The 24,395-nt window shown below is 49.6% G+C and overlaps 1 protein-coding gene across 1 annotated transcript in view; it reads right to left on the bottom strand.

The window, feature by feature from the left end:
• The window catches only part of LOC135819178 (hepatocyte growth factor receptor-like), a 207,131-nt gene that overhangs the window by 60,296 nt on the left and 122,440 nt on the right, over positions 1-24,395 (bottom strand). Inside the window, exons 7-8 of the mRNA XM_065332339.1 lie at positions 11,849-11,968; positions 10,810-10,980 (exon numbers count right to left, since the gene is read on the bottom strand). Coding sequence (XP_065188411.1) covers positions 10,810-10,980; positions 11,849-11,968 — 291 coding nt within the window. The remainder of the gene's footprint in view (positions 1-10,809; positions 10,981-11,848; positions 11,969-24,395) is intronic.

The raw sequence follows: 24,395 nt of genomic DNA, 5'->3' as shown, positions 1-24,395 counted from the left end.
AGGAATATACGTGGCGTTGACATTAACTCTTTTCGGCAAGATATCCTTGAGGCTTCTCTACATGATTTTTCGGATCACAATGATGTAAATCACATTTGGAAAGAGTGGCACACTAAGTTCCTGTACGTTTTGGACAAGCATGCCCCGCTGCACAACTCTAAGCCTTCCCGGAGGGCGATACCTCCCTGGTCTGACAGAGAGCTGCACCAGCTCGAACAGCGTAAACGGCGGCTGCACAGCCGTTGGCGGAAGGATAGGACAAACGGCACACTGTATGCAGAGTTTAAACAAGCACGTAGCACTGCTCGGAACGCGTATCGGCGCAAGCGAAACGAGTACTTCCCCCGTCAGTGCGAAGAAAATGTGGCCAACCCTAGGAAGTCTTGGGCCATTCTAAATGCAGTCACTGGGCGTTCACGTCGCCGCCAAGATCCTAGTTGTAGCATCAGCGAGGTGGCCGACACGTTCCACTCCATTGTCACCGATCCCAACCGTCCTGAACAACTCTGTACCCCGCACGGTCCCGCTGGACCCGTCTCCTTGACCGAACTTGATCCTGTGACTCCTGCTGACGTCCGACGTCTCCTTGAGAAGTTGGATGCGCGGAAAGCCACAGGTAGTGACGGCATACCGGGCTCTCTGCTACAGCAGTGTGCTGACTTGCTTTCATATTCTCTTGCTGTGCTGTTCTGCACCTCGCTGAGGACTGGAACCATTCCATCCGCATTTAAATTGGCGTCTGTCGTGCCACTGTACAAGGCCGGTGACCCATCAGTCCCCACCAACTATAGACCTGTATCCCTTCTCCCAATAGTGTCCAAGTTGCTGGAGAGGGTAGTGCAACACCAGTTAGTTCGTCATTTGGACTTGACCCAGGCATTACCCGAAACACAATTTGCCTTCCGCAAGAAATGTTCCACGGAAGACGCCCTCTGTGTGCTGACTGATAATCTGCAGAAGGCGAGAGACAGTGGCAAGACCACAGGGCTGTGCCTACTAGACATGTCGAAGGCTTTTGATAAAGTGCACCATGACAAGTTAATTCAAGACCTCCTTGCGGTTGGAATTTCTGGAAAAGCCCTTAGTTGGTTCGTCGACTACTTGTCCGGCCGCAAGCAGCAGATCCTCATCTCGCCTTCAACCAGCCCTGCTCTGGCTTGCACCTGCGGAGTGCCCCAAGGCTCTGTTCTCGGCCCTGTCCTCTTCAGTATATACACACGCGATGTCCCTTTGGTTTCCTCGCCTGTGCCAAGTGTACAATTTGCAGATGAGATAGCCCTGTACGACTCCCAGGCCTCAGCGGCGGAAGCGTCCAGAACCCTCACCACAGCGGCAACTGCTCTGGCCGGTTGGCTGAAGTCCCGAGGCCTCATCTTGAACGCCACCAAGAGCCAGGTTCTGACTATCTCTCCCCAGGAGCATGTACAGGAAGTAACAGTCAAAAGCGGCGACTGTCTCCTCCCCTCAGCGTCTTCTGCGCGCTACCTCGGCGTTCACCTTGACAATCGCCTAGATTGGGACACCCATGTAAACTATGTGGTCACCAAGGTTGCCAAGACAATTGGCGCCTTGTGGCGGGCACGCCGAAGCCTATCAAGACGCTCTCGTCAGGTGTATGTGAAGGCGGTCATAATGCCCGACCTGCTTTATGGCTCCTGCTGTTTTTCAGCCGCAATGCGAGAGGGTCAACTGAAACGACTGCAAACCACGCAAAACAGAGCCATCCGCTGTATCGATGGCAACCCGCCCCGGACAGCCATGCAGCCGCTGCTCACTGCTCACTCCCTGTACCGTGTCAGCGAGCTCTACAGGCAGAAAATATTGATCACCATCTGGCGGTGCATCCATGCCCGCACCAGCCCTGTGCTCGCCCAGCTTCTGACCCCGGCACAAGGCACCCCTACCCGCCATCAGCAGTCAAATGGCCTACTAAGCCAGGCAAACCGTAGCCGCCGCGGTCAGCGGAGATTTTCTGTTGCTGGTGCTCTGCTGTGGAACGCTCTCCCTGGTGAGGTCCGCACAATTACCCGGCTACCTGAGTTTAAGCATGCATGTGTACCATACGCCTGTAGGGAGTAGTTCGAGTTGCTGCTGATCGCTGTGCGCTCCCTCCCCGTGCAGTTCAGTAACCCCCACGTAGTATCACAGATACATCGTATTCTCTCTCTCCCCCCGTTTACCCGCAGTGATTAGTATCCTATTCTCTTACTATGTGCTTCCATAGCTTTTACTATGTTCTTCCATAGCCACTTCTAGGCTAAGCCTTCGCCGTCATTTTATTGGGTTGTCATCCCGTTTGAATGTGCGAAGTGAAATAAAAACCAACCAAACCAAACCAAAACACCAGCACCAAGCATTTGGAAGACATTTCGAAGAAGACGAAGAACTACATATATCCGCGTTCAAAAAAGCCTCTGTGCGTGTGTGCATGCAGTATGCATGCATGCATGCGCGAAGCACGGGGTCCGCGGATCAACTTCGTTCAAAAATCATTGTGCCACACGGGTTGTATGATTTGTGTGCGATCATGGTCTTTCTTCTTGACAAACAAAAGTGAAGTTTTTCGATCTTCAAATCGCCATAGCGTCCTTGTCATGACTCCAAATCAGCTGAAACTTTGCAGGAGGAATGAAAATGCCATGCTGAATCGATTGGTACCATTTTCGAAGGGTTTCCTTGAAAAATAAAATTTAGCCTGCACTGGCTAGCTTTGGGGTGTAGATCGACTTTCCAAAGCCCGCGCAAAATCTTTTGAAGGGAACCATGACATTGGCATACCCCTCAATATTGGCCCAATATCGGCACGATTGATGGGTCTACAAACGAGCCTGGGCACAGCGTACAAGAACAAGCTACGAACAAAACTCCATCAAGCCAACATTACCTCACCTTAGAAGAGTTCTTGGGCAGCACCACTTAGCCACGCCAGCATCCCACAAGACGAGGACAATCATCCCTTGACGCCACAAATGATCGTCTTGAAAATAGCCAAATTACAAGCGCTGATAAAACAGCGAGCTACGTCCTCAATTAGCAAACACTATACACCGGCAGATAGTAGAACACCTCTTCTAGCACTGAGGACATGTCCCCCATCATCCTTTTTGGGTTTTCTTGAAATAAACAATTTTGAATTTTTCCACTCGACCATTCTGAAATACGTCCCAACTCATACCTGCGCAGGAAAGCTCGCCCCTCCGCGACGTCTAGTCAGCAATTTCTACTCCAACACCACTCCCAACGCTGCAGAACAAAGTGTATTGTTGACTCTGACAAGGAAAAGCAGCGGTGATCACTTGTCACTCCAAACGACAAGCTTCTCCTTGCGCCACCAACATTTTTCGGTGCAACAGTTGATGCAAAAGTGACTGAATTAGGAATGATTGGAAAGGCTTCCTGTCTGAACAAATTCAGCAACACCAATTCTCTCACCAACGCTCCAGTATCTTGACAGGAACTGGTCCAGACGAGGAGCGACGATAATGCCTACTCCTCGCTGATATCCATGGTCCTGAGCGAACGCTATGAGCCGGTACCCCAGCGGTAAGACGGTACAATTTGCTTCACAATTTTTTGTTTCTTGGACTGCACAAACATCAACTCGATACCGCTTCAGGTCTCGTTCGAGCGAGTGCCTCTTCCATGGCGCAGTGAGTCCTCGTACGTTGAACGTAGCGACCCTAAACTCATTGTTTAGCCCAAACCGTTGTGCAGACTGTTGTGGAGGATCCGAGCAGGAACCTCCATCCATGGCCGTCACCCCATGGTCAGAAATGCAGAAATGCACAAGAACAAACATGGTCACCTTTCGCACCATGTCGTGGAGCATGAACGCTTCTGTCAAATTTCCTGCCAGCTCTCCACATCCAACATCAAGACTTAGTATCTCTGTCGGGTTCACCATTGAATCCAGAGCTTTTCCCCGGGTAAATCCTGAGATTTTCAACTCTGAGATTGTGGCAACGATCCGCATGGTTGCCATTTTCAGCCATGTAAGAACCCTGACGTTTGGAACGAAAACGGCTTCACGCCTTCCAATGAAAGCTAAAATCGATTCCAGAACTCATGGGCAGCCAACATACCACAGGCAGCCTATAAGCACCATCGCCTTGCAAGGAAATTTCAGAAGTTTCTCCTTAAATCTTAATTTTCTGCGAAACAATAGCCAGTGTTTGGCAAAAAATCTGCACGCCACTTCTGATGCATGTTTGGCTGCATGCACGAACTGCATGCGAACACGAGGATTCCAACAAATTGTTGTTTTTGGATGTACTGGTTGTAAAGACATGTGCGAGTGTTGTGACATCGGTATAATATTTATATTATCGTAAGCCTACATTCACTGGGCAGTACATTGTGTACAATTCATTTTGTTCATCGCAATATACAACATATGACAGTAGGTGAGGTCAGGTTGAGTTTTTAGAGCTCCGTAGTCTTTGTAGATTTCCAGTAGCCCAGCCGGCATCAGGCCGGTCTGGAGCATAGTAGCGGGTAGTAGTAGTGGTAGGCATGGACTCTGACGCGTCGGAGGCCCAGGGGACCCAGGACTTAGCTTTGCTGGGATTCGACGACCTGCGGAAACTGGCTACAAAACACAGCATAGAGGGCGTGAGTAAGCTGTCCCGTGCTGAGCTGGTGGAGAGCCTCCGGGCATTTGGTGTGGATGCACGAGCCGGAACGTATGTACCCAGGCTAGAGAATGCATTATTATCTTTGACGACCTGTATTGAAAACCTGAGCATTGAAATAGTGGCACTGAAGGTTGGTCAAAAAGCCGAAATTTCAGCCCTCCACGCCGAAATTGAAGTTCTGAAGAGAGAAATTGGCAGTTCGGAATTCAAAAAGGTTACACCCGCACCTGACGCACCCGTACCTAGCGTACCCGTAGCAGAAGTCTCTCCTGAGCTGGATGGAGCAGCACAGGCACGGAATACGCACTCTGGAGTCAACCCGTACTCGTACAGTGCAAAAGTAGTATCTGCACGTCCCAAAGCTCACTTCCCATCGCATTCTCCCATGACACAATCAGCTACCTCCAATACGGGGACACATACTGATCAAGCCCTCCGGACAAACGTCATTTCATACTACCAGCGCCCACCCCGCAAACATGAGGAACTGCGCAGTGCCCATCGTACCAAATGCAAAGCTGTTCATGTTGGAAGAATCCACCCTGGTTGCTCTGCTTCCTCCATCGCAAAATGGTGCGAAAACAAGCAAGTGACTGTACTGAAATGCTCCGTCTCTGAGACAAAGTACTTTGGCCTAGCGTACGCGCACGTAGTCGTCACAGAAGATGACTGGGAAGCTGTGCAAAACACTGACTTTTGGCCTGACGGAGTGACAGCCCGAGAATGGCGATTCAAGGCTGACAGAATAAGTACAGCTGACAACACAACCGTCGATCAGTCTGCACAATAATGAACCTCAACCCCCCGATACTTCCTCACTGTTCCCCAAACATTACTACTAACAGCACACTTAATCCATTAGCTCAGCCTTTTTACCCACTTTCGCAGCCAACCGCAGGATCACAGCCTATAATGTGCATCAATGCCAGGTCCATTAAGAACAAGACTGCCGAGCTGGCTCACATTTGTTCCACAGTTAAACCCCTCATTGTCTGCATAACGGAAACATGGCTCTCTCCACAGTCGTCTTTTACGGTCCCTGGATATGACTGTTTTCGCCGAGATCGTCCGCCAGATGAAAACAGGTCAGCTACCGATGCCACCCATGCATATGGCGGCGTCTGTATCATGGTACGGTCTGGGGTGTTTCCAAAGGTCACCCATCGATCTGACCTCAGTATCCCTCTCCTGGAAGCCACATGGATGGAAATAGCCCTGTCATCTGCTAACATACATTTCCCAGAGGCGCCTCATGTGAAGAAGTTGGTTATTGGTGCAGTATATCGACCCCCAGCCCTTACTCCATCAAGTATCAACACCTTCTGCAATTCCCTCCAGCACTGTCTAAGTACCCTTAAGAACCGAACAACATCTATCATGTTGATGGGAGACTTTAATGCTAAGTCATGTCAATGGCATGGAACTACCACGGATGCCGCTGGTCGCCAGCTTCACAGTCTTTTCGGCATGTTCTCTCTCACGCAGCTCGTAAATTTTCCAACACATGAGTCATTGTCTGGCATGGGGGCAGCTCTCGACCTAGTTGTCACTTATATACCGGACTCTATATCCTGCCTCCGTGCTACAGCACCACTTGGTCAATCCGATCATTCTATCGTGGTTGGCCACATCCGTACTGTACCCTGCCCAGAAATGCCCACATATCGTTCTCGTGATGCTCGTTCGACTCCCCTGGATATCCCTAATTTTAGTGTATTTTCTTTGGATTCTCTAGACAGCAACACTGTCGCGAGTATGAATACTGCCATGTCCCACATACATTGGCCAGCAGCTTTGAGCCTGGAGAGGCGCGATCCTGACATATCTGTGGACAAATTTTACTCTATCTTCCATAACATCTGTGCAAGATTTCTGCCCAGGCGGAAGCCGCCGGCTGTCAAGCGTATCCATATGACCCCCCCCCCCCCCCCTGGCTGACCAGTACCCTCCGACATCAAATAAAGAAAAAACGAGATTCGTATAGTGTTTACCGAAAGTTTCCCTCGGCTGACAACTTCGCTATTTTCAGACGAGAACGAAACGTTACTCGCAATATGTCTCGAACTGCCCTTCGACTGTACATCTCATCCCTAAGTGCATCCACGGCAAGACCCGCATCACCAAGTTTATTCCAGTTTGTCCGGAAGCTTCGATCTCCCCAAGGCAACAGCAGAACGACTGTAACTCAGCTCTCTGTCGCTGGTACTCTATATTCTGACCCTGTGGATGTGGCAGATGCTTTGAACGAACAGTTTATTGGTTTTGGAACACAAGATGATCCTTCATGGAATGTGCCAGACTTCAAGCCACCCGACGCCCCATCACGTGGAAGAACTACACCTACGTTGCAAGATGTCACCACCACGCCTTTTGCTGTGGCAAAGCAAATCCGCAACCTTAAGACCCGAAAGGCTGCGGGAGCGGACGGTATTTCTCATGAACTCCTGAAACTATTTTGTTCCAGTATTGCATACCCTCTCAGCCTCATCTTTAACCTCACTTTCGCAACTGGTGCTTTCCCTGCTATTTGGAAACACGCAATTGTAACTCCGGTCTTTAAGAACAAGGGAAGTAAGCTCGATGCATCGAATTACCGCCCGATCTCGTTATTGTCAACAATCTCCAAGCTGTGTGAACGTATTATGTACAACCACTTATACACTTACCTGTCTCCTGTTCTACATCCGTCCCAGTCTGGATTCCGAAAAGGCGACTCTACGTCCTGGCAGCTTCTCAGACTTGTTCAATCGATGTCTTCTGTTCGTGAGAACGGCCATTACAGCATGCTATGTTTCTTTGATCTAAGCAAGGCCTTCGACACAGTATGGACACGCGGGCTCCTATACAAGCTGTCGCGCCATGGAATCCATGGTACTTGCTTCACTTGGCTCAGTACTTACCTGACGGGCAGACAGCAAAGGGTGCGTGTCGGCTCTGCTCTGTCTGCCAAAGGGCATGTACGGTCTGGAGTTCCTCAGGGATCAATCCTGGGGCCTCTCCTCTTTCTTATGTATGTAAACGATCTGGCAGAAATGGATCACACATCACTATATGCTGATGATACAGCACTACTTGTGACAGCACCCACTCTCCCCGAGGCTAGTGCCAAGTTACAGTCCAACATAGATGGCGTTATTCATTGGATGGAAAAATGGAAATTGCAGCCCAAGTCTTCGAAAACTGCTGTAATGTGTATCCCCCCCAGTTGTTCCTGTGACCTATCTTCATTAGTAACCAGTCCCTTCACCTTTCCAGGCACCACAACCCCGCTCTGCATCGTTGAAAAAGACAAGCATCTTGGCGTCATTATTGACCAACACTTAACCTGGAAATCCCAGATCGAACATTTAGACAGCCGTGTTAGCTCAGTAATGGGATTTCTCTCATCACACATCACCCACCTCCACACCGACTGTCGCCATGATATCTACACATCTTACATTCTGCCTATTTTTAATTACTGCTGCATAATTTGGGCTGGCATTTCTAAAACACTGATTGCTCGACTCGAAGTTATGCATAGGCGTCTTTTGAAAATATTATTTCGGCTTCCTCGCCTGACTCCAAGCGCAGACTTATACCGCCTTGCTTCTGCTGTGCCGCTCTCGGTCCGCGTGCGTTTTTTGGCATGCCAGACAATTCATAAAAGTAAGCTGGGCATTGCTCCTCTTCATGCTCTCTCCTGCCTAAGCTGGTTTGCTCAATCTCAAGACAAGAAACTCTCTCCGCTTCCCTATTGCGCGGTCCGCCTCTATGATAACATCTCCTCTCTTCCTTGCTTACCGCCATTGGTCTCTCCTCCCACAACATCTAAAATCCTGCCAATGTTACAATACATTCACACAGCTACTGCAGAATGCAACATACTAGTTGATATCCAGCCCTGCCCTAGCTTCTCTTGCTTTTCAGTTCCCCTTTCATTCTTTTTCTTTCTCCCCTCTCGCTCTATTTCCACCATGGCTGGCTATCGCCCACATCACCATTTCATTGGCTAGTGCCACGTGATTGTGAATGAATAAATAAATAAATAAATATAAGATCAATTTAGTCCGAAACTTAGTAGACAGGGCAAGATGAATTTGCTCCCAGAGTAAATTGCAACCTGAACTCGATTTCCTTCGCTCTGCTTTTCTTAAGAACGGGTACCCATCACCACCTTTAGCGAAACTACTCACGAACATCAGCCCGGCTCTGTGTCGTGTCTTCATGTGCCTACCTTGGAAAGGCAAGGAGTCGACAAGAGTCAGTCGTACTGTCAAGTCCATTGTCCGCAAGACTTATTATGCAGTGAGCGCAGCAACTGTCTCACAAGGACACGCTCGTTCACGGTGTTGAAGGACGTCCTGCCGACCAACTATTTGAGCCATCTCATCTACCATTTTGAATCCCGACAGTGCGGTAGTCGGTATGTTGGCAGGACGCTTCAACACTTGTAGGAACGTGTCAAACAACACGTCACAATGTCCTTGCTGTCACAAGCGGTCAGGACAAATAGGCCAAAACGGGGGAGACCGTGAAAACACCCGGTGCCTACTGCTACATCCAATGCAGCGCCACCAGTAGCGGATACAACACTGGAATACACAGGATCGCAACGGATGGATCAGGTGCCACTCCTGACAATGGCACCGCAGCATGGGAGACCCCCGGATGACCGCTTGTTGACAAACACGACGGCGGCACCGGGAAGAGCGTAAGGAGAACGAAACTAAAACAAAACAAATTGGAGGAGAAGCCAGAGACTAGCGGAGGCACGACTAAGACAGGTCGAGAAGGTGGAGCCAGGAGACGCAGATGAAGTTACAACCTCAGGAAAGAACGGGTCAAGGAGAAAAAAGCGGTGGCGCGGTGGGATGGATATAGCTGATGATGTGGATGAGGAAGAGGACAGTAGCGGCGAGAAAGATCTGGAGGCGGAGGGCGAGAGTGAGAGTGACGAGGATTAGTTTGACAACTACAAGCATTTGGTGTTCATTCCGGAATGTTGTAAGGTATTTAATTATTCCTGGTTTAGTGTTATTTGTTGTGCACGTTTCTTTAGGCAGTTGCAGGTGCTAGAAGCTGTCTATATTCGTACACGTCACCCTGTTCTGTGTAAGCAGAAAGAATACGTTGTAGCACTCACACTCTTCAAATAATACGCTCTCACCCTTTGTTGTCCACACACGTACACATAGCTGCTACATTCATCTACCGCTACCATTTTCACATTCAATGCATAAGCTCACATTGATGGTGTAGATGACGATATGTGCAACCGCGAGCTGCTATTTTGTGATTATTATTATTCTAGCTATATAACTGGTTGTTTTAGTGTTTCTTACCAGATGACGATGTTCCACTGATGATAGTCACGACAAAACGTTCTGGATATTATAAAATTTAATAATTGTTTTATACAGTAAAACCTGGTGTAAGCGACCTCTGTGTTTAGCGACCACCTGCTTTTAATGACCGTTTTCCATGCACGGACAGTTCTACACGGAAACTTCACTGGATACAGCGACCACCTGCCTTGCGCGACCAGCGACCGACTTTTTAGTGTACCAAGTGCCATATTGGACCTACACACAGCGACCAAAACTAACCAAAAGTGCCATATTGGCTGTCAGGTTTGACAGCAACAGGGTTGAAATGCGCTCTGATTCATGTGCATGCAGTCAACAGAAGTGACAAGGGACAGTGCAGGATGCGCTGCATGCATTTGAGTGAGGCGTGCAATGCTGCAGAAAATAACTATATGCTCCACACATGTTCGTATGAGTACTGAAGTACATGGAAGTACAATCATGCACATGTATGCACACAATCCGATATGTCACGAATGTATGGGACCTGGTTCCAAAGACCACCTGGCTTTAACGACCGCTTTTGCTTGCACCGTGGGGTGGTCGCTTAAACCAGGTTTCACTGTACATGGTTATGAGTGCACAATTGGTTTTAGTCATTGCTATTTTACGCCGATGGAATCCTCGTCGGTTATTGAAATCAGTATAATTATTGGCTATTGAATTTTGGTTAGACCGGAACCCCCCCACCCTGGATACAACGCTGGATGCGCCCCTGCATTGACCCACCCAACTAAATCAGTCAAAACACCTTAAGCTGAAATCTCCAAAGTCACGGCTATCTTGATTTGTCTCTGTGCTCTAGAACATGGAACATTGCCTCTCACCTCTGCCAATCTCACGCCCCACCTGTACGGCCGAACATGGTACGATGTGAGTACGGCACCTGTCTCGTGTCATTATGGACTCAGTGTGCAGTCTCCCTGCATCAGTCAGTGCTGTGCGTGTCTCTTGTGTCTCTTCCAAGAACTCATCGACGTCACTTTCCGTCTTGATAGCTGTACAGCCCGAAAAGAACCAAATTCAATTAACTAATACAATATATTTCTACCATGCTAAGCTGCAAAGGAGGTACTGGAAATTCCGATGGGGCCATTTCACAGATAACTTTTCAAAATAGGAACAATGGTGATTTGTGCTCAAAGTAATATTTTGATAAGTTTTTCCATCAAAAATCACAACCCTCTTGCCTGCTCAAAATGCCACACAGCTCAAATTCAGTGTTTGTTTGTTTGTGCCATCAGCATGCCTGGCGCTATCCCGTACCTGTCCCGTATCGTACCATCAAGGACAGCATCGGCATGCCTGGCGCTATCCCCTACCTATCCCGTACCGTACCATCAAGGACGGCATATAATATGCGAATCGGTATGCCTGGCGCTATACCGTACCTGTCCCGTACCGTACCATCAAAGAAAACTGGCCACAATATTCAAATACGGCTTTCACATGTAAGATCATAACGTTAAGCAACTTGGAAGAATGAGTATGTATGCGAAGAGTATCTGAGGAATGCATGCAGGGCGATGGTGCGGGCTCGAATCCTAGGTTATGTCCAAAAAAATAGGAGAAATGAAACAATTACACCACCCCTATGCTTTTTTTGCCTTTGTCATCAAGGTGGTAGACGGCGCCGTCGTATTACCCTCGAATGCAAAGAGAAAGTTGACTCTCGCTAGGCAAAAAAGCATAGCATAGGGCCCTGAGCTTCTAAGCTCTCCCGTTCGGTTCTTTGGGAAAGGGTTGGAGCACCCCCTCCCCCCCCCCCTCTCATTCCAGATCCTGCGTACACCCCTGTCAAGGTATATCTCAGCATTGAAAAAGTACCTTTCAGTGTTTTGATGGCGCATGGCACTGGTTCCTTACCTAGTTCCTTGACTTGTTCCCTGACTGGTTCCTTGACTTGTTCCCTGACTGGTTCCTTGACTTGTTCCCTGACTGGTTCCTTGACTTGTTCCCTGACTTGTTTCTTGACTTGTTCCTTGGCTTCAGGATAACAGTGCGAATGTAAACAGGTCCAAACGCCCATGACAACCAGACAGAAACACAGCAAACAGAAACAATTGAGATCTGGCATGGTAACAAAACCATTTGTTCCAGTTACTAGTATACAGTATGTGTGCTACACCCTCTGTACTGCCACAGCGTTTTGATCCACTTATGCTTGCTTGCTATTTGACTTTTAAAAAGTATTCTCCCCACAACCCAACTAAACAGTACGATTTCATGGAAGCGACTTGGGCGGTTATTTTATCGCACATTTGTTGCTCCCCTCACTGGAGCTCGCAATTTTCTGTCAATTTGACTTCACACTTGACTGAATCACGGCTGCCATCCATCATCATCATCATCATCATGAGAAAAGCCTCTTTTACGGGCAAAGCAAATGTATATCATTACAATATGTAAAGTGAACAGGGGAAATCAACACAAAACCAACCGGAAAATGATGAAACACAAAAGCAGTCAAGGAAGTAAATCAATACAAAAACAAGCAATGAACACAGAGTAATAAAAGGGGAAAAAACCAAATAGCATTATATTAAGTTGAGGCCAAAGGCAGCACCCTACTCCGCCATCATCATCATCATCATCATCATCATCATCATCATCATGTGACCAAGCCGCTTTTACGGGCAACAATATTATTAATTATATAACGCAAGGTATTGTATTAAAGAGCAATTTTCTGGAAATAATGTTAAAACACGAAATATTAAAAATGCATTATCACACCGTAGCCACTTTTATGGGCAAATTCCAATACAAGGCAATAAGAAAACGAGGATGAAGTTAACCTTCTAACCCAAAGAAAAGACAAAAGATGTCAACAATAGAACTACAAATATAAAAAACAAACATCAGGTCATAAAAACTACTTTAAAACATAACCAAATGACAGCAAAGCGTGGAGAATGAGATTTACTTACAAAACAAAAGTAGTCCTACTATGCTTACAAAACAGAATCTACCTACACCACTAAGGAAGAAACATTAAATGATTGCAGTCTCAGAAACACCGGCCTCTATCTAACGACCCATCAAACAATAACTCCTGAAATTCTTGACTGACTTTTTCTGGTAGGAGCTACGGCAGCCACGAAAACAGGTCACTGCCCAACGGAGTAAAGTGAACGAGAGCAGGCACCGCAATCGACCTATAACCAGCGAGTAGGCCAAGTCACTGTGTTTATCGACATACTGGGCTGCAAGACACTTGAGAAAGCGGTCTGCCTCCCGGCCACAGATGCCATTCGTGGCGAAAACCAACGGGGTGAACGTGCCTCGGTCTATATTCACAACACGCGCTCCGTATTCCCGCTTTTTCATGCCTTCATGCTTTTGGAGATGGCGCTGGACTTCTGGACGCGACAGCAGGTTTGGCTTTGGGTGAGTCACCCGAACATCAAAAAAAGCCTCCTGCTGCCTGGACCAGAAACCCCGCGCCCTCACATCGAGGCGAGCTTCGGATTTCCTGTTGGCTGTACGATGGGGAAGGTCCTCCCCATCAAATGGCGCTAGCACCGGCTCCACCTCCACGTCAGACAATACCTCCAACAGTACACCCGCCAGCAAATCGCGAACATCATTATGGCGTGCGATGGTGTAGCCGCCAGTAGGACAAGCCATTGCATGCTCAGTGGTTAGAGTTGCTCCACAAACACAAGTCTCAGGGAGGCCATCCAGCTCCAAACGGTATCGGAAGCAGAGAGCATCCCGGAAATCAGATTTATTGAGTATGGTTACTGGCTGATTGTATGACGGTTGGGCGGTCAGCCAGCTGGAGGTGCCTTTCTCACCCGCTGTTTCTAACAGTAGCCGCTGGCACGGAGACAGTCCAGGGCCAATCTCCGCCTGCACACCACGCGAAATCTGGTGCCGCTGTGCTCTCACCCGGCGCAGCCCAGCACGCACCGCAGCAACAGCCTCAGCGACACCACACGGACCACTAGGATTAGTCTCGCCAGGCTCTTCGACGCCTAATCCCACGGCAACAGGCTCCGCACGCAGCGCAGAGAACGATCCGGCATCAGATAGTTGGTCAAGATCAGGCGGAGGCGGACCCGCGGTGGAGGCGACAACGTGCCAGCATAATCAGGCGGAGGCGGTCGCACATGTGGCTGGTCTAGACCAGGCGGAGGCAGCAACGCACGAGCACAGTCAGGCAGAGGCGGTTCCGCAGGCGGAGGCAGTGACACGGCAGCACGGTCAGGCGAAGGCAGTCGCACCGGTGGTTGGTCTAAGCCAGGTAGGGGCCGTCCCACAGGTGGAGGCATCGACGCACCAGCACAGTCAGGCGGAGGCGTCTGCGGAGGCCGAGGCAGCGACGCATCAGCACAGGCAGGCAAAGGCGACCCAGCAGGCAGAGGCGGTGACATATTAGCACAATGATGCGGGGGTGGTCCCATAGGTGGTTGGTTAATATCACGCAGAGGCGGTCCCGCAGGTGGAGGCAGTGACGCACCAGCACAGTCAGGCGATGGCGATGATAGCGCAAGCTGAACCAGAGGATCAGTGGCACTGACAGAGGCCTGATGTTCCCCAGCCGCCGTCTTCGACAATATGGGGACGGCGAGGCCCCCATGCCGGACAGGCAAAGCCATTAGCCGACGTTGGTGGCTGGCCTGCGCAATTCCATGACCCAGCAAAGCCGGCAGGAAATGGTGACTGAGGATATCATCCAAGGCCTCCAAAACGCCTGTCGAGAACGGCATTGAGCGCAAGTGGTAAGTCCACCGTGATGACAGGGCCTTGGAGAAGACGGTATACGCCGCATGAGGTTGAGTCTGGGCGATCTCACACAAGGTGCGCAGGTCACCAGCCCATCTATCCGCCAACTGCCCCATATAAGAGCGGCAGAAATCTTCTGACCCTAGGGCGCCCCCGAGAAATCGGCCGCCGGCGGCGGTAATCTGGATGCCACTGTCGAAGAAGATTTCTCTGGCCCTATCCAAATGCTCTGGCTTTGTGATCAGAACAGTTTTGGACGCGTTCGGGTAGTAACCATAACCAGGGCCAATGGCCCGGAGTTCATCCCAGTAATTCCGAAGGCGAGCCAGCAGACCTGCACCCGAGTCATCATCCGCGAACCAAGATTGGACAACACTGGGGCATGTCGCAGCCAGGCGCCTGACCAGTGGCATGATCGCCACAGCATAGGCTGCCATAGCCAGTGGGTCGCCCTGAGCCGTGCCTTCACGCGATTCGATTTCACCTCCACCAGACACAAGCAGGCGGGAAACTGATCCATACGTGTTACGAAACACCGTTGCAAGCGGGGGGCAGAGACGCGGAATGTTGTGTAGCGCAGCCTGCCTATTCAATGCATTATTGGAGGCGTCCACAAGCAAGACACCCTCAACCCCCGGGCCAGCGAACAGACGGGACATTGTGTGTACGGCGGCTTCGCAGGCAGATGGAACGCCCACACAGAGTTGGACAGGAGCTGTTACACTCAGCACATCACTTTCCACTACTTACATCACGGCACGACCAATGATACGCCGGTACACTTCGCCCACAGCGATGGGGCGCACGCCAGGTTTCTTATCGAGGGGTATTAGGCGAGCGGATGTAAATCCAATCATCGCGCAACCGGCAAGGCGCTCGGTACATATGCACCTCCCCGCGGCAGCAAGGGATGAACACAAACGCCTTGACGAGGCGTCATAGCACGTCAGCATTCGGCACCACGCCTCAGCGTCCAGGCCAGACGGTCCAGAGGAACCCTGCATGCCTCGGCCGATTTTCTTTATTAGCTCAGGGGTTATTTGTTGAAAGATGACCTGGTTGACAATCTCGGGATCACCCGGCAAGAGAGCCGAGGCAGGCGGTGTAACAGATGGCGGATGCTTCTTCAACAGGGCGTCACGGACCGTCTCTCTCGTGGTATCATCCACAATGTCGTTCATGGAAAGGACTCCACCAGAAGCGTTTGGCGCCAGGTAGCGAACAGCAGAAGAAATCTTTCCATTGAAAATGAGATTAGCGAACACCACGTCACTCTTCTCCTGTAAGGCGGGCCTGGGAGAGCCTCCGCCCGATGCCGGCAAGTGCGCCTGGATACAAAGGCACTCGCTCAGTAACTGTGGAATGTCGCAATCTCTCCACAGCACGAGACGTCTGCGAAGATGCTCACTATGGTTTTTCATGATCTTTGATTTGTGTGGTTTTTGCAAGAGAAGGTGACAAGCAACGCACACAGCTCTCCATGCGACATCTCTTTTACCGGAGTCATCCGCAAACCCAAGGATCAAAGATGCGAGCTCGTCAACAAAGGCTGCACCAGCGGATCCATGGGGTATAATGAACAGATTGCGTCTCCAGCCTACCACGACCTCGTAGGCATCAATGATTCTCGCGGAAAACGGATCCCTGGCTACGCTCGCAACTCCACTACCGGCATCCGCTGGGCTGGGGATAGGCCTCGACCGTGCCTGAGCGGTTGATTCCACATCCACCTGGCCGCCACCAGCGCGGTGCTCCGTATTCATTCCATAATCCTCGGAGCTGTCAAGCACACTGCTTGGCTGGCTGCCACCGAGATCATCCAGGAGCCGGGTATCCTCTCCAGGACAAGAGGGTAGGGTGGCACTTCGATTAACCGTGGCAAGGTGTGGGGAGCACTCATCACCCTCCTCGCCATTCTCACTAGAGCCGGAGGCATTCTCACTAGAGCCGCCATCACCCTCCTGGCTGCTAATAACAGAGGCATCAAAAGCACTTGCCACGGTGAGAGGAGGCGCCAAATCCCGACAGAAAGAATGAACAACCGGAGGCCGCGACTGTAGACTTGCACCATCCACACCACAAGAGAGAGCTGGGTCCACACCAGCACTGGCGATAGATGGTGGTTGGCTACGTAGCACTCTGGCAGCTGCAGACACATTACAGCAAGTGCTGGGCGTAGACCTACTCGAGTAGCAATCGCTACAAACTCTCCCAGCCTTCACACACGAACATCGTGTACATGCTCTGCCCGTCTGGCACCTACAACAAGGCATCAGGCCAACCACCCAGTCAGCGCGGAACACGGATAGCGCAGATCCCTGGCGACAGCCCGGCAAGGCAAGTGTCACGACCTGGACCAGCAACAGCAGGAGAAACATCCGTCACCAATAAGCGCCCATGAGTGGCGCAAGCATCATCATCATCATCATCATTTGAACAGCCTCTTGTACGGGCAAGCAAAAACGCAATACATCAAAATTCAAATAGAATGAAAAAAGAGAGGAAAATGAACACAAAGTGCACTGGAACTCAATATAATAAGGAACGCAAAGTGCAGTTGAACACAATGAGCATGGGGCATGGGGCCACCAATCGGCTCATAATGGAAAATAAAAGAACAAACATAAAAAACTTAAGACACCCGTACACATCAACGTGCTCTAAGGGTATGGCATCTTGTTAAAAAGCTGTGGCGCTGGCGCTTGTATGATGCCCGCGAACCACGTATGCAAGTAATACACCAGCGGAGCAAACACAGCGACAATACAGATCGAAGTTGTCCCATGACTACAGAATAATGTAACTCAGGATTTTTCTCAACAAGCGATACCAAATTTTTTTTAAAACGAGACCCCTCTGGCCCACACATGCCTGAAGTTGAAAAAACTAACGGTGTAAATGATACTCTCTCTACAATATTTACACGGGCACAATATTCTCTCGTTTTGGCCTGTTCATGGGTCTTCAGCTGACGCAGGACGTCTGTACGCGACAGCAGGCTTGCCTTCGGGTGTGTTACCCGTACATCAAAAAAGGCATCCTGCTGCCGGGTCCAGAAGCCCCGCGCCCTGATATCCAGACGCGCCTCCTAAGACCGGTTCGCAGTTCGATGTGGTAGTGTTTCTCCTTCGAACGGCTTTAGAAGAGGCTCCTTCTCCACATCTGGTAGTATTTCCCGAATAGCTTCTGACAGAATGTCCCGGATCTCGTTATGTCTTGCAATTGGGTAACCACCCGCCGGGCAACTCATGGCATGATCTATTGTCATGTCTTGCCCACAAATACAGGAACTGGACACTCCCTCCAATGACAAACCATATCGAATACAAACAGCATCACGAAAATCCGATTTGTTCAGGATTGAACTGGGCGTTATGAAAGACGGCATGGAGGATAACCAATTTGAAACACCCTTCTCACCAGCCGTTTCCAACAAAAGCTGTTGCGCCGGCGGTAGCATGGGGCGCAACTGTGCCACTCTTTCATCCTGTTTCTTTTGCCGATGCTGACGTGACTGACGTGCCCGCTGCCGAACATCCCCGATGGCATCAAGGGTAACATCGGCGCCCGAGCCTCCGGCTGCGTCATCCAGGCTAGTGATCACCGGCCGTGGTACAGGATGTAGGCGGAAATCATCGGGTAGAGATGACGATAGAATCAACCCGGGAGAATGGCCCCGAACGTTGTGAGGCTGTTCCGCGCCCGCAACAGTCAGAGGCTGTGTGGAGGACTGGTATGGAGCAGCAGGTGCCTCTTCTGGAGGCGTTAATGTATCTGGCGGTACAATCAGGCGCACGAACGGCTCAGTGATCTTTGTTGAGGCCGCATACTCCACAGGCGCCAGGGAAGGCAGAATCGGCACAGCAAGACCACCACATCTCGTTGGCAGAGACAGAAGCTCCCGCTGTGAGCTATTGGGGTCGAACTCATGGCCCAGGAGAGCTGGCAAAAGCTCTGAATCGATAACCTGGCCAGGTACCTGAAGAACCTCAGGGCTGTGCTGTGTGGCACGGAGATGGTATTGCCACCGGCCAGCCAGACCCTTGGTTAACACCACGTATGCCGCGTGTGGCTGGGTCCTCGCCAGTCCAGCCAGAGACTTGAGTTCTTGTGCCCAGCAACGCGACTTTGCGGATATACATTCTTCGGTATACCTGGCCGATCCCAGCACACCGCCCAAGTATCGGGCTCCTTCGGCTGATATAGTCACCCCGGTACCGTCAAACACCTCTCTCGCTCGATCGAGGTGCTCTGGCTTCGTAACGAGGATGGTCTTGGCTGCATTGGCGTGGTAACCATATCCGCGGCCAGCCTGTTTGAGAGTATCCCAGTACTGTCGGAGCTGCAGGAGTCTATCCGCCGCCGCATCGTCATCTGCATACCAGGACTGGACGACCGACGGGCAAGCCGCTGCCAGGTGCTTCACCAGAGGTGCTGTGGCAACAGCATACACTGCCATTGCCAATGGGTCCCCTTGACATGTCCCTTCCTGTGACAATATCTCACCGCCACCAGCAACGAAAAGGCGAATTGGCGAGCTGTAGGTGTTGGCAAACACTTTGCCTAGAGCAGGGCAAATGCGGGGAACGTTATTGAGTGCGGCCTGACGATTAAGCGAGTTGAACGCATTTGATGCGTCGACCAACAATACTCCTTCCGTATTTGGCCCAGCGAACATGGACGTCATTGCGTGAACTGAGGCTTCGCAGGCTGATGGAACACCAACACATGTCTGGTGGGGGGCAGTTACGCGGAGGATGTCGTGTTCCGTGATCCTCGCAATAGCTCTGCAGATCAGTCTCCTATGCACCTCACCGACTGCGATTGGGCGCACATCTGGTTGTTTGTCGAGTGGAATCAGGCGAGCCGATGTAAACCCCAACATTGATTCTGGCTCCACGGTCACCGTGCACAGACATTGTGCGGCAGCAGCCAATGCAGAGCAGAGAGTATCTGAAGCCTTCTTAAAACACGTCAGCATTCTACACCATGCATCAGAATCCAGGCCGGACGGCCCCGACGATCCGTGCATCCGCCGGCTTAATTTACGAATCAGCTCCGGTGTGATTCTCTGGAACAAGATGTTGTTGGTTTCGGCCGGCTCACCAGGAAGGAGGACATCTTCGGAAGGCTGAGTCACGATGGGGTGCTTCTCCAGCAATACCTCACGAACTGTAGCACCTGTGGACGGATTCCCAATTTCATCCATTCCCAGAACCCTTCCAGAGGATGCCGGGTCCAGATACCTGATGGCTGAATGGATGCGTCCCGAGAACACCAGCCTGCTGAACTTGACGTCATCCAGTTCCTCTGGGCAGTCCGGTGGACACTGCCAACCTAGCCAACTTGAAGATATAACAGCTGCTCCAGTCAACTCCAGACCAAACAGCAATCAAGCAGCTCAGCAGCCAAGCAAGCTTCTTCCTCCAACCAGAGCAGCCAAAAGTCCAACCGATCTCCGCAAGCGCATCCGAATAATCATCATCATCATCATCGGTTGGGAGTCGATTGGGCGTTCTGGAGCTCTGACGGTGTGCTGGATTTGCTTGGAGGCTGGAGGAGAAGCTGGAGAAGAAGACTCGGATGAGATCGCTACTCGCTACATCATCATCATCATCATCATCATCATTGGAAACGTCCTCTTGTACGGGCTTGAAACGGTGATAACCGAGATTATGTGCAAAAATCGTGATAGATATTCAGGTAAAAATATGACATTTAACAGTTGAATGATTAGTACCAAGTAGATATTCAAATGCTGATTATTTTACCAGATAGATATTGAATGACAGATGATGTTACTTTACCAAATAGTTATTTAAAAAATGTGATGTTATCCATAGTGATATTGTTGAGAGGCATAGCATAAAAATTCACTATGCGGCCAAACGACACTGGGCCACAAAGGAATTCACCCGCCGTCTGTTATAAGACCCTCGGCAACCACGAAAGCACGTAATGGCCCACCTCAAGAGGCAAAACGACAGGCGGGTACGCAACATATCATCATCATCATCATCATCATCATCATTGGAAACGGCCTCTTGTACGGGCTTGAAACGGTGATAACCGAGATTATGTGCAAAAATCGTGATAGATATTCAGGTAAAAATATGACATTATTTTAACAGTTGAATGATTAGTACCAAATAGATATTCAAATGCTGATTATTTTACCAGGTAGATATTGAATGACAGATGATGTTACTTTACCAAATATCATCATCATCATCATCATCATCATCATCATCATCATCATCATCGTCGTCGTTGATGAGTTATTATCGTTGTCGGGTGTCTTTCGCGCTGCTACGTTCCGCTGTGTTGTGTGTCAGGGGTGCTCGGTCGGCCTGTCATCGTCCAGTTCACATGCTTCGTGAGTTGGCGATGGTGGAGGGTCGGGTTCCCCTGCAGTGATTGGTGCTGCGCCGAGCTAGTTTGGTGTGAAAGTGTATTGTTATTATTCTTATATATACATCAAGTATTACTGTAATGGGTAGCCGAGTGGTAGGCGCGGTGAAATCAACAAGAATTACTTTTATTCTACTTCTTTCAGGTACACACCTGAAATATAATTATAAGTGAAAGAAGAAACGGCAAAATAACTGACTTTCTCTCCGGTGCACACCTGGAGGTTGAATAGCTCGTTATTATCAAAATCTCATCTTCATCAAAACAGAAATGCGCAGCCGCTTTTATGCAGCAGACGCCGTACGCTTACGTACGGAGATACACTAAATATACATCAGTCAAAGCTCCGTATTAGTTCCGTACTGCTTCCGTATTGGTCGGGCAGGGATACTACACCCTCCCTTCCTACAGATAATCACGCCCTCGTGATTTTCAAAAAATTAGTGAGGAGTTACGAACAACAGCGTCAACCGGAAGATGGCAAATTATATCGGAAATGATAACGTTTAGAGTAGACAGAAGAAATGAACTGATAACAAATCATAAAATAGAAGTAAAAGCACACCAGGTTCACACGATCTCACGGGGTCAAAAGGGAAAGAACTGTCCTCCAAATAGGACCTGAAACCACAGCACTCTTGCTGCACTACGCTGGCACAACCCGCCAGGAACATCGCAGTTCAAAAACCGAACTGAATACACTATAACTATAAGGGGCGTTGTCACACACATTGTCCCACGTTAGCTGGGTAAGCCGTGGCTCACCATGATCAGACGCCTACCAAACTAATCTGGATTCACACACTCGCATAAAGGAAGACTGAAGAGAACAGGGAGACTGAAGGAAGACAGGAAAGAAAATGCCATACCTGGAATCAGCGTTAGTAACCACGGCGGCGGCTGGAGCTACGGCGGAGAGCAAGCCAGGTTTTATCTTCATCTTGGTTGAGCCGGTCACCCAGAGCGGCTAGCTCGGCGTCAGACAAATGACCTCCCTCCTCGTCTTGAATCGTGGTCTTCACATTGTCGATAGCATCGCTTTGCGCGACGTAAAGAGTGATGGTCTAGCCAGGAAGAGTGTTGACGAAAATCTGCATCCCATCACGGAGACGAAGTACCAAGTGAATAGTGTACTCCTGCTGAACGTTGTAGTCACTCAGGGTTCGGCCATCTGCCAACTGCGTGCTGGCGAAAATCAAATGCTGCTGGTCTTGGGGAATACCCTCCTTGTCTTGGTCAGCAGCCTGCCTGTCGTCGTCCTCATCAGCTTCGCCATCACCACCGGTAGTATACATGTAGGTAGCGGGTCGCTTGGAATCGCTATCGGAGTCTCCAGTGTGTGCGGGGCGTAGAGAAGGGTGATCTATGCTAGCACCCTGACTGTGCTGCAGGCTAATAAGCAGGGCAAAGCCCAGGAAGGCAAGAAACATGATTCTCATCTTAATTCGTCGCACGGAGCTGCAGCGGGTTGAGCCATGGGGGTCTGGGGTCGAATCGCGGTGTTTTATTTAAAAATACACCGCTGCCACCAATGTAATGGGTAGCCGAGTGGTAGGCGCGGTGAAATCAACAAGAATTACTTTTATTCTACTTCTTTCAGGTACACACCTGAAATATAATTATAAGTGAAAGAAGAAACGGCAAAATAACTGACTTTCTCTCCGGTGCACACCTGGAGGTTGAATAGCTCGTTATTATCAAAATCTCATCTTCATCAAAACAGAAATGCGCAGCCGCTTTTATGCAGCAGACGCCGTACGCTTACATACGGAGATACACTAAATATACATCAGGCAAAGCTCCGTATTAGTTCCGTACTGCTTCCGTATTGGTCGGGCAGGGATACTACATTACTAAATAATTGAGAGGCTTTGAATCGTTTTTATCAAAATCAAAATATTTGCCGGGTTGGAAGGTGGGATCAAAAAAAAAAAAAAAAAAAATCATCATCATCATCATCGTCATCATCATCATGTGACCAAGCCGCTTTTACGGGCAACAATATTTAGAATATAAAACGCAAGGTATTGTAAGAGCAATTTTCTGAAAATAATGTTAAAACACGAAGTATAAAAATGCATTATCACACCGTAGCCACTTTTATGGGCAAATTCCAATACAAGGCAATAAGAAAACGAGGATGAAGTTAACCTTTTAACCCAAAGAAAAGACAAAAGATGTCAACAATAGAACTACAAATATAAAAAACAAACATCAGGTCATAAAAACTACTTTAAAACATAACCAAATGACAGCAAAGCGTGGAGAATGAGATTGACTTACAAAACAAAAGTAGTCCTACTATGCTTACAAAACAGAATCTACCTACACCACTAAGGAAGAAACATTAAATGATTGCAGTCTCACAAACACCGGCCTCTATCTAACGACCCATCAAACAATCAAACAATCATCATCATCATCATGAGAAAAGCCTCTTTTACGGGCAAAGCAAAATGTATATCATTACAATATGTAAAGTGAACAGGGGAAATCAACACAAAACCAACCGGAAAATGATGAAACACAAAAGCAGTCAAGGAAGTAAATCAATACAAAAACAAGCAATGAACACAGAGTAATAAAAGGGGAAAAAACCAAAATAGCATTATATTAAGTTGAGGCCAAAGGCAGCACCCTACTCCGCCTGGCGGCACTGGGCCAGAAATGAGTTCGGCTGTCGCCTCTTGCCGTACGAACCGCGGCAACCGCGGAAGCAGGTGACTGCCCATCGCAGCAAGCAGAAAGACAAACGGGTGCGTAGTATGCCCATTACTAGTGGGTACTTCAGTTCAGTATGGCGCTCAACAAACAGGGAGGCCAATGATTTCAGGAATTGAGTAGTTTCTGGGCCACTAAAGCCGTACGTCGAGAACACAAGTGGCGTGAAGGAGCCGCGCTCCACGTTAACCACACGGCTGGCGTATTGATTTTTCTTGTTTCGCTCGTGAGACTTCAGCTGACTCAGGGCTTGTGATCGAGACAACACAGACGCTGCGGGATGAGTGATCCGCACATCAAAGTAAGCGTCCTGTTGCCACGACCAAAAGCCGCGAGCCCGCACATCCAGACGAGCTTCTGCGCATCGGTTGAGGGAACGACCACCAGGCAAATGCTCACTGCTGCAGGGCAATAGCCGGGGCTCCGTCTCTACGTCCACCACTCCAGCCTCCCTCAGTAGTCCAGCAACCAAGTCCCGCACCTCATTGTGACGGGCAATGGTATAGCCGCCAGTGGCACAGGTAAGTGCATGAGCGGGGCTGAGAGGCAC

Source organism: Sycon ciliatum, chromosome 6, assembly GCF_964019385.1.
Source record: "Sycon ciliatum chromosome 6, ocSycCili1.1, whole genome shotgun sequence".
Lineage (NCBI taxonomy): Eukaryota > Metazoa > Porifera > Calcarea > Leucosolenida > Sycettidae > Sycon > Sycon ciliatum.
The sequence above is the reverse complement of the archived record's forward strand: the minus strand, read 5'-3'. Positions and strand labels throughout refer to the sequence as shown.